At 42.0% G+C, this 11,561-nt stretch overlaps 1 protein-coding gene across 2 annotated transcripts; it reads left to right on the plus strand.

Moving 5' to 3' along the window:
• The first annotated feature begins 378 nt into the window (after positions 1-378).
• Positions 379-10,473, plus strand: lrp10 (low density lipoprotein receptor-related protein 10). 2 transcript variants are annotated; one of them, XM_044341073.1, is made up of 10 exons: positions 379-475; positions 2,456-2,618; positions 2,806-2,838; positions 3,171-3,315; positions 3,533-3,726; positions 3,846-4,447; positions 4,545-4,981; positions 5,951-6,145; positions 7,280-7,409; positions 8,404-10,473. In XM_044341073.1, the coding sequence occupies exons 2-10, from the start codon at positions 2,570-2,572 to the stop codon at positions 9,052-9,054; spliced, it is 2,436 nt and encodes an 811-aa protein (XP_044197008.1). In that variant the 5' UTR covers positions 379-475; positions 2,456-2,569; the 3' UTR covers positions 9,055-10,473. The 2 variants fall into 2 exon arrangements, with proteins under 2 accessions (XP_044197008.1, XP_044197009.1); XM_044341074.1 differs by lacking the exon at positions 379-475 and adding an exon at positions 536-772.
• The last annotated feature ends 1,088 nt before the right edge of the window (positions 10,474-11,561 follow it).

An 11,561-nucleotide genomic window follows, 5' to 3' on the forward strand; every position in this document is an offset into this window, starting at 1 on the left:
AAGTAGGATCTTAAATGCCGGAATTTTAGCTGTTTGTAATGGAGTAATTTTACACTGTAGTCCTGTAAAGGATCTGAGTACTTCTTCCACCACTGTATACTGTAAACCCTGTTACTTTAAACTTCTCAAGGAGCCCTGCCGGCAGGTCCTTTGCACCGTTTTTTAGTGAATTAAAAAGTCTTGTTGAATGAATGAACTAACCAACACTGACACCTTGTGTTGAGAAAGAAACACTGCACTTTTCACTCTTTTTGCAAAGCAGCTGCCGCCTGTAGGAATGTATGAGTTTACAGCGTAAATTGGGGTATAAGTAAGCATAGAAACACTTAATATGAACAGAAAATATGAAGTAAAGTTTTATGACTAGATTAAAAGGCATTTAACGGCTGACGTCACAAGCCCCGCCCCTGACGTCATGAGCTGAAATGTACGGAAGTACCTCAGAACTTGTCAACAAGAAAGGCCGACTGACATGGTAACGACTCTTGTCCCTTTTTAAAAAATCATTTTATTATGTTTTTTACTGCGTCTGACCAACATGTTATGACTTCTTCTTTTTCTATAACCCTCTGTGTCGTGCTGGAAACTTTTTTCTTGGGGTGTCGCCGCTTATAAAAACGCGACTAAACGAAAAACGAAGCGAGGGTGTTTAGCATTAGCATGTTAGCTCGCCAGGAAGCTAAAGGAACGACTCTCTCCTTCTGCTTCAAACCGAAACCAACTCGTTACGTTATATCTGGACATTATCTAAATACACAGGAAGCTAAACGAGGTATTAATCGACTTGAAGTAATAGTTTTATATTGCTGAAAATAATATAAAGAGTTTAAAAATGTTTGTTTAGCGAGGGAAACGCTGGCGTCATTGTTGAGGAGATTATGGGAAGGAAATAGTGCGACAGCGATGTGTTCAAGAGCAAAACAACCTCATAGAAGAGGCCTCGACAACTACATCTGTGTATTGTTTTCCTGCTAATACACACAAGGGCGTGGGTTTGGTTTTATAAATAGAAATGCAATGTAAATCAACTTATAATGATGATAAGTTTCCTTTATAGAGACCTGATCAGTTAAGTTAAAGTACCAATACAGTAATGTAAAAATACTTAATTACTAGTAAAAGTCCTGCACGAAGAATCCTACTTAAGTAAAAGTACACAAGTGTTAGCGGCTTGATGTAGTTACAGTATTAAAGTAGTGGTTTGGTCCCTCTGAATGATATATTATTGTATATAATAAGTACCTCAAAATTGTACTTAAGTACAGTGTTTGAGTAAATATACTTATTTACTTTCCACCACTGGACCTGATACATTTATAATGTTTCTTTGCATCTCGATTACAAATAACTTTGTGCTTTACTGATTTTGATTGATGCTCAATACTAGTCTCTTTTTTAGGAGAATTTAGGGCTGCAACTAACAATTCAGTTCAGTATTGATTCATCTTTTGATTATTTTCTCGAGTCATTCATTAATTATTTTACTGGACTTCACATTTCTCGTTTAATCCCTGCACTTGTCACTTTGATATTCTTCATCAAACTGGACTTAACATCGTACATTGCATTCAACCTCCACTATTACATAATTTAATTGTTTATTGCACATTGTCACATTTAATTTTTACTCTTGTCACCTTCATATATTTAATTTCTTTGTCCAAAGCACAGTCCATCTTTGCTTTGGACAGTCAATATTTTAGTTTTATTTTCTAATTTCAAAACTATCATTATTCCGTTCTGTAAATAGATTTTAAAATTTTCATTTAATTTTTGTACTACTTTATTTCATTATTATTATTATTATTATTATTACCTTATTTTTATTCTTCTATGTTGCGTTTATTGGAGCAAACACTAAGACACATTCTTTGCATGCTTCATCCTTAAATATACAATTAACAGATTCTGCTTTTTGTTATCAGAAAATGTCAATATCTGTTTCCTAAAGCCCAAGTTAACATCTTCAGATGTCTTCTTTTGTCCCGACCAACAGCCAACAACCCAAAGATATCTAGTTTATTATCATAGAAACCTAAAGAAACCAGAAAATATTCACATTTAAGAAGCTGGAATCAGAGAATTCGGAAAATTTCCTTGTAAAAAAGTGACTCAAAGCAATTTAATCAGTTGTCAAAATAGTTGGTGATTAATTTAATCGTTGGCAACTAATTGATTAATCGTTGAAGCTCTAAGGAAAATATTAACTGTAAATTACCATATCACATAATTATGTGTTACTGTGTCATAATTACAAGATAATGGGTATTAACACGTTATTCTGTGACTCATCAGATTCTGTGACCTGATTACGGCGTTTAGCTATATTCATCATACTTAATAGCATCCTTTATTCTGATTTTATTTTCTCTATTTTATTGAATGTTTTCTCTTTTTTATGTATAAGGTACTTCATGTGTTTCTTATTCGTATCTTCTCTTCTTTCACTTTGCAGGTGATGTCTTCCTGAACAAAACCTCCTACAATGACCCTTTTCTGACATTTATTTAGCCTTTAAGTCTTCATTTTTTTATGATTTCTGGTGTTTTAGAGGAGAGACATTACCACGATGACAGTCACTTTCAATTTCTTCGCCCTCCTACTTTTCACCATAACAGGCAAGTGAATCCACATTCATCCTTGTGTGTTTGACTGTTTGTGTATCTGTCCAAAGCACCTACTTAAAATTTTTGTTTATTAAGCAAAGGGTGTGTTTGTATTTCTCATGTCACACAACATATACAATCTCATGCATGTTGATAAAACGCCTGATCTGTGCTGTTTTTTGCTTATTTCCTTTTACAGCGTGCAGCTGTTTTGAGTTTGCCCTCAGCTCTGGTAAGGACGCAGACCAGTCAGCACTATCTCATGTTTTGTCTGTGAATATCATAAAATAATAATTCAGTGACACATTCTCGTTACATAATATTCCTCTAACCCACAGGGTGTCATAGTGATAATCATAGCAAATGTGAACTGAGGCAGATCATATTTAACACTTTTACTGTTTTGTATATATTGAGCTTAAGAATTAATCAAAAACTAGTCAGGCTGCTGACATTTTCCTCCAAATCTTGCAGGTTTAACACCTTAACTTAACACTTTATGCTTCACAAACTGAAACTATTATGAAGTCTGAACCTCTGCACCTTTGTCCTTCTGTTTCTCAGACCACTGTGGGTACTCTCTTCAAGTGTTAGACAGCAAAGAGGGAGAGATTAGGAGTTCTGCTTACCACAGCTGGTCCTACCGCTTCGGCTCTACCTATGACTGCTGGATCATCAACGGTTCGGAAGGAGAACCTGTCGTTCTCAGGTACAGACGCTGGGGGAGTTTGAAATACAAGACAAACGCCACCCGACATAAAAATTAAATTAAATGATTCACCCCCCAGTTATTTGCTTGCACACACACTGCTAAACAAATCTCACAAATGTCAACATGTGTCTCTGTATGGTTTTGTAAGTCGGATTCACTGCTGTACTTCCCCTTTGACTTTTTTCCTCCTCTCTTTCTCTAAATCCTTCCGCAGCTTCTCCCAGTTTTCAGCTCGGTGTAAGAAGGAATGGGTGTCTATAAGATCCTCATCTGGCGGTGAGCCGATTCTTCTTTGTGGCTCCAAGTTGCCGCAGCCAATGGAATTCCCGGGGGGAAACATTACAGTGACACACCACTTCCTCCCGCATCTGTTCCCTGTGTCGTCGTTTCGGTTGAGTTACGCCAGAGGTGTGTTTCTATGGTGTTTTTTGTTGAACAAATTGTGAAATGATGTCTTTTCCCATCTACTGTATACAAAACTTCCTCTCTTAACCTTTTTTTTAATTGTTCTTCTTCTACTCTTCCAGACACTGGTGAATGCCCATTAACATCTTTTGAATGCCTCGGAGGGCGTTGCCTACCCCTCTCCTGGCGCTGTAACGGTCAGGTGGAGTGTCTCGGGGAAGGCGACGGCCTCGGCTCAGATGAACAAGGCTGCGCTGCAGATGTGGACACCCCGGAAACCCCCAAGCACGGCAACACGGCAGAAGAGGACAAAGCAGAGACAAACACGGAGAGGAACAGCGACAGGGGCTTGGAGAGACACAAAGCAGCAGATAAAACTGAGAGCTCTGATAGGTCAGGGGACCGGAACTTGTCTGATCTGTGGGCACTGCTGAAGAAGAGGGAGGAGGAGGAGGCCCAGGTAGATCAAGAGAAGCCGGAGCCTCATAGGGTGCCCGTTGTGACGCCCACTCCTATTGAGTGGCCTTGCGGAGGGCTTCTCCAGACCTTCTATGGGACCTTCTTGCCCCCAGCCATTCGTGGCCCCCCACTGCTCTGTGTCTGGACTCTGGACCCCCAAGATTCCCGGCCACTGAGGTTGGACCTGCAGCACCTGGCGTTGGGGCCTGGGGACACACTCACTGTCCGCAACGGAGAGCAAGGCAAAGGAGACGTCATCAAAATTGTGAGTGTATTTAACTGAGAAATTAATCTAATAATTATTAACAATTATATTAAAGGATCTTTTGGTGACATGATGTTTCCTTTGTGTATTTCGACAGATCACCAGCGCCTCCAATACCAAACCAGTCCAAGTAGAATCCCATACTGGCCTGCTGTCATTGACATATCAGACTCTTCCCAGCTCAGAGGGGAACGGCTTTAACGCTACATTCCACGTCGGGACCTACTGCCCTCCCTGGGAAGGCCGGTGTGGTGGCGCAGCAGGAGGTTGCTTTACTCAGGAGCAACGCTGCAACGGGGAATGGGACTGTCCAGAGACGGGGAAGGACGAGGAGGGGTGCAGGGGCTGCAGTCTGAACCAGTTTGCCTGTGGAATGGCGGGGCAGAGGGCGGTGTCATCCAGCCACTTCGCTGGCAGGCCGGTGTGCTACCCAGTCAGTGAGAGATGCAACTACCAGCTGTACTGCGCTGATGGCAGCGACGAGAGGGACTGTACCGTGTGCCAGCCAGGGACCTTCCACTGCGACAGCGACAGGTTGGTGTACCCTGACTCAGAGAGGACAGTTGTATGATTTAGTTTTTCCAGCTTTTCAGTTCAGCTTCATTAAGAATTAACTAAAGTTTAGTTTTATTGTTGATTCTTGACTTTGGAAACAGTAGTTGACAAAGCAGTCGCACCTCAAGGTCTATTTCTGTAGCTGCTCCGAAGTGCACATGTTTCTCATCAGCAAATTGAGTTTGTGTTGTTGCTGTGTGACTGTAGATGTTCAAACTTTCCATTATTCTCATCCATGTTGACTTCAAAGTTGATGTTCAAAGTTCATTCTTGACCTTGGAAACAGCAGTTTACTTTTTTTTTTACCATTTAGTAGCTGTTCAGCCACTAATTTTGTTTTGTTTGTAGATTGTTTTGTCACATTAGCTAAAATGATATGTGTCTTTAGTATCAGGCCTCGGTGTGTTTTGTTTACAACCTAAGTGTGTGAGTCACAGGGTGTGTGCAGGCATGTGATCGTCTGACAGTCAGAATAGAGTCTTCTGGAGAATTGGACCTGATATCTGTGTAATTTATGGGTTTACAGTTGTGTTACACTTCAGTAAAATGAGACATTTTCAACCGAGGAATGTGCCTTATGTTTCTGTTTCAATTTATCGTTGCATTCAGCGTAATGACGATATGTATTTCAACCTAGGAAGTTAAGAATGGAAAAAAGAAGCTCTATCTGATCCATTTAGAGCTGCAGATATGACACAAAGCTGCCTATGATGGGAGTTTTTATAAGGATGCATCTTGTATCATCTCCTACATTAACTAATATAATGCTTAATCCATAACACCTTATTACATAATCTGTTATGCTATTTCAGTATCTCATTATGTGCTTTGGTTGCTGGTTTTACAATCCTGTGGTTTTATTGGTCATATCGCAAGTGAAACTAAACCTCTCTCTTATTATATTCCTTCATGCTCAAACACACAAATGACTCATTGTCCCGTCCGCAGGTGTGTGTTTGAGAGCTGGCGTTGTGACGGCCAGGTGGACTGCAAGGACGGTACAGACGAGCTGAACTGCACCGTCATCCTGCCCCGCAAGGTCATCACCGCGGCAACGGTGGGCAGCCTGGTTTGCGGGCTTCTGCTGGTTATCGCCATGGGCTGCACTTGTAAACTGTACTCACTCAGGACCAGGGAGTACAGGTAACATCATATACTTCTTCTTATAGTTTTTTATCTACTCTACCTGGTCTGGTTATTCCTCTGCTGCTCTACCTCCTTCTCTATTTCTCTGTTTAGCGTCTGCAGGTTGCGTTAACCTGTCGTTGCTACCTTTACTGTACTGTACATTTACTGCCAGATTGACAACTTACTGTTAACCTTTTCCTCTGCTCCGCTCGCGTTCACCGTCACTTTCCTGCTGCTGGCTCACTCATGTAACCTCTCACATGCCACCCGCACAAAATACACACCGGCCTATTCCTTAAAAGGAGCTACGCTACCCAAGCGTTTCCAAAGCAATGCCACAGATGTTTACTCACGTTTCGGAACAACGCTGCACAGAGGCTCCCAAACGCTGGTATTTTGCTAACCTCAGTTGCTTTTGGTTGCACCGTGTGCCAAGGTTTTGGTCTCAAGAACATAGCATTGAGCTTCAGTAATTTGGGGAAAAGAGATACCTACGCCCAGATGTTCAAGGTTAAGATGTAAGATGAATCAGTTAAGATGGTTGTGCATTTGAATGTGCCTTGTCCTTTTTAGATAGAAATGATAAAATCAGTTTAAAAACTAGTATGTGTGATGTTAATGACCAGGGATCACTTCTCTTCATCACATAAAACATTTTTATACCTTAGATAAGGCAATGTATCCTGGGAGATACAACTAATAAAATCCAAAATATTTAAAAGATATGTGTGGAAATGAGATAAGTAATAACATCCAATTATTTTTTTACGACTCATTTTCCACTCTTGCCTGTTTAAGGGATAAAAAAAGGAAAAGCGATGTATGGTGCGTGTCCTGATAGACCGGCGATGGCTTTAAGTTTTCCCACAGAGAGGCATTTGTCTTCCACATAGACACTATGAGACACAGCTGCCTTATTTACCCTCCTGGCTGCAGGTAATAACGTGGACAAGACCACTTAGGTGGGACCACAGCCATATGAAATAATAACACAAATCCCAATTAACCATTCAACTTAATGGTCTCTGTTACAGCGTGACGATGGTGACAGTCGGTGGTTTAACTTCACTGCAAAAGGATGTTCTGTGTCTGTGTCTGTCAAGCGCTTTAAGTGTGTGAATACATCTTAATGTGTTTGTTTTCTGGCAGCATGTTCGCACCAATCAGCCGTCAGGAAGCGGAGCTGATCCAGCAGCAGGCTCCTCCGTCATACGGTCAGCTGATCGCCCAGGGCATCATCCCCCCAGTGGAGGACTTCCCGACAGAAAACCCTAATGAGGTGAGAGAGTTGAGCACCGCAAGACCTAGTACCTGCCTGCAGGGATACACAGTGCTGAAATGTTAACCAGTATCCTGAATCCATTGTTGTTTTGACTGATTCCTGGTATTTTTAAAGCTGCTGACATGGTCGAGCATTTACATATACCAACATTACAGATAACAACCCAGTGCTGCTCACATGTTTATAAGCAACTATTACCTGATTCTGATTAGCTGATCATCAATCTGGTGTTGCATCTTTGACCTCCGTGTCCAGTTTTTAATCCTGACACAGGACACAGACTTATTCTGTAGCATCTTAACAGCACCATGAAATTATACTAATTTAAAGCCACAGTAATGCAAAACATCTTCTGCAGTCATAAAGGACCATTATAAATTATTTAAATGCTGTAGTTTGAAAGAATAGGGAAGTGGGAAAACCCCTGGTACTAAAAACTGAAAATAAGGAGAAGTGAAGTGACAGTATATTCATTCATCAGAAAAGAGGCCACGTGCAGTGTGTTGTCATCTAAGCTGTCTCTTGTGTCATCTGTCTTAAAGTCATGTGCTTATTAATCCCCAGCAGGCTGAAGGCCGAAGTAGGGAGAGCTTTAAGATAGAGCCGTTGGTTCACTTTAAGGTGCTCTATTAGTTGGTGCAGACAGCTGAGGTGGTGAGGGGGTTGGAAGGATTAAAACAAAGCACGCTCTGTCTCTTGGTATTCGCCCAAACCACCTACTCTGCTCTCTAAACTTAGATCAGTGTCTTGTGAATACAAAGCCATAGTAGATGAAATGATTTTAATGCTGATTAGGAGGAAAGTGACAAATATATGAGTTGTTGCTCTTCCTCTACTACAGCTTCTCTACTCTTGACTTCTTATTTTGTTTGCATTTATTACTCCTGGTTCTTGTTTCTGTTCTGTTTCCTTGTTTGCTGCACTGCTGTAACATGTGAATTTTCCCTCTGGGCATCAATTATGTCTCATCTTAATCTCGTTCCTCCATCAGACTTCATCTCTTTCTCTGAGGGGGATTCTCCAGCTCCTCCGCCAGGACGCCGTCAACTCCCCGCACCGCAGACGCAGGCCCCGATTCATCCGCCGAGCCGTTCGCCGCATGAGGAGGTGGGGTCTAATCCCCAGACCTCCCTCCAGACCCTCTCAGGCGTCAAGCTCCAGCCAGCAGCAGGCAGACGCCGCTCCACCCGGTCAGACGCCGGCTCACTCCGCTCCCACCAGCTTCTCGTCGGCTGTGGAGGCGGTCAACCAGCCGGTGCCTCAGAAACTTGGCTTGTTGGGTCAGTCGGAGCAGCAGCAACAGCGCGAAGCACCCTCTCCTCTACCGCCGCTACCGACGCCACCTGTCGCTTCCCCGCCTCCACCTCCGTACGCTCCCCCAGCTCCACCCGTGGCCACTCCCCAAACTCCCCCCGTCGCCGTCCCCCCACCGAGCAGCCCCTCTCTGGCCTCCATCTTCCACACGCTGGGCCTGAGCATCTCCCTCTTCAGAGCATCGCCGTCATCCTCCTCCACCAACTACATGCCCCTCTCCATCTCCCCGTCGTTCTCCTCCTCCTCGTCCTCCTCGGACGACGAGGTGCTGCTCATCCCGCTGTCTGAAGACACCACTTCAGAGGACGACGTGCCCATGCTCACCTGAACGACGCCAGGACTTCCTCACCCACCCTGCAGCCTCCTCCCACTCCCCCCTCACCTCTACTCTATCTCCTTTACTCACTGATAATAACTGAAACCCAGTCTTTCCACATATGTTTGAACTTCAGCACAGGAGTGGCCCACGGCGAGACTCACCCTCACTGTGCAAGTCTGGTGCCTTTTTGAAATTGCTTTGAGTTGGATTTGATGACTTACTGAGTCAAGTATTCTACTTTTTTTTTTTTTTTTTTTTTTTTTTTTAAAAGACCTCCTTAAGAAAGTATAAGTTTTAGACGAAAAGCAAGGCTGACGTATGTTTGTGAGTAAGCGTCGGTGAGTATTGGATGTGCACTTAATTCATGCTAGGCTGCACATTTGAAGGTAAACTTTTGCACAGATGAATCTTCCCTATCCAGATACTGAGGCAGGCGACTGTCCAACCGAATGAGTTTTTAGACAACACGACGGAAGGCAATCGTGTTTGTATGACTGCAACTGTGTGAATGCATTTGCATTTTTAGTCTTACGTAGACAGTGGAGTATGTTTGTAGATGTGGATTGTCTCCACATACTTCTGCCACTAACATTGAGTCTCATGTTATATCAGATATTATAGAGGAAAAAAAAAAAAAAAAGAAAAATCCCCTATTTAAGTGCCTTTTGAGGAGTTTCCTGTAGATGGTTTGAGGAGATTTAGATACACGCTGCACACCCAAACACACAGGCACACGTTTTTCCTCACATCAAAGCACGCATACACACACATCAATGGCTTTATTATAACGTGAAAAAACTGCATGTCTACTCTGCAAGCTGGCAATAACTTTTTTGGGACCCTCCTCCGGTTTTTAGTGCACATAGCAACATAATCGCGTGTTCTGGTTATACAGGTGTGCACCCTTCCCAAGTGAATGTATGTAGTCTCAAAAGCAAACGTGTCAAAAGACAATCTCTTAGGTGCCTGATTTTAGGATGTGTGTGTGTGTGTGTGTGTGTGTGTGTGTGTGTGTGTGTGTGTGTGAGTGTGCGGTGTGTACACAGCGCCCTAGTGATGAAAGGGGCCCCGAGTTCACAAAACAAACTCAACTTGAATCTTCAACCCCTGAGGGGAAGCGATCGCATTCTTGTCACATTTTGACACAACAGACTTGTGGTGTGCCATTTGTATTATTGTACATTTTATGGTGTTTTTATTTCAGCAAGTTCTTTTTTTTTTTTTTTCTCTCTCTCTCTCTCTTTCTCTCTTAAGTTTGTTCAGTTTTGCTTTGTTGAATGTATTAGGGTCGATGTGGAGTAGCTGGAAGTTTTAAATTTACAATATAATGAGGTAAATAAGAGAGAAAGTGATTTTATGATTTTATTAGGGTCAACTTCACTGTATATAAGTAAAAATGTGGCTGACATTAAACGATTTGCACTTTTAGCTGTTGGGTATTGAGTGTTTTGTGTGTGTTTGTGTGTGTGTGTGTGTATCGGGGGTTAAGTGGGTGAACAAAATACAGGAAGAAAGGACCTGACACCTTAGTAACAGATGTTGCATTGTGCTTTGTATTCAAAAGTCCTGTAAAAATTCACACAGACTCCCGAGAGAGTTCACATCTTCACTCTGGTGAGCCGGTTAAAGATCAATGTGCAGTAACGTCTGAACACAATTAGAAGCTCTCTGCTCTGAGGTTCGCGACTACATGGATGGATTGAGGATCCATTAACCTACAAGGTAATTATATCAGCCACTTTGTGCTTAATTGGTAAATCTGCTGCGGGAGGGTTGCTGATGTTGAATTTTTCATTTTATTGTTAACCGCTGTCTCGGCAGGCCTCATTCTTTTCTAGCAGATCTACCCAAAGTGAGACTCGCTGGCAGAACTGACTGATCTTTGAGACGACAAGGGGAAAAAAACAATTTATTGAGGTTTTGATTAAGCACATGGGAATGTTTGCATGTTACACCCACCTTTTAAAGCCCTCAATAAGCTGTTAAAATTGTAATTTTGATAAATGAAAAGGACAATTTGACAATGTTTAATACTGTATGCCTTCTGTGACTGATGCTTAAAATCGCTAATGCAACATACAGCAGGTCTTGGCCACTAAACAAGCTGGCTAAGCAGACTAATGTTGGATGTACTTCATGTTGATTGAACAACACATATGCAGAATTTGCAGAACCACATCTGCAATCAGTTCAATAAGTTCTGTTCAGTTCAGTTCATGTTTGCATTCAGTTATTGAACAGCTTACATTACCTACAAGACATCAGCATTGCTGTAGACAAGATGTTAGAAATACTGAGGTCACAAACAGAACTCATGTTTAATTTATTCAGTAAACTGTTAACAATTTCATATTCTGTAATATTAAATTACCAACATGAAGATCTAAATGCTGTTGTAAAATTTTCTCCACACAGCATTATCATTAACAACTACAGAACAGAATTATTTATTATTTGGCCTGAAACTTGTCACATTTAAATGTACTTAACTGAGCCCAGCATCTGTTAACTTCTTC

Source organism: Thunnus albacares, chromosome 22 (genome assembly GCF_914725855.1).
Source record: "Thunnus albacares chromosome 22, fThuAlb1.1, whole genome shotgun sequence".
In the NCBI taxonomy this organism is placed as follows: domain Eukaryota; kingdom Metazoa; phylum Chordata; class Actinopteri; order Scombriformes; family Scombridae; genus Thunnus; species Thunnus albacares.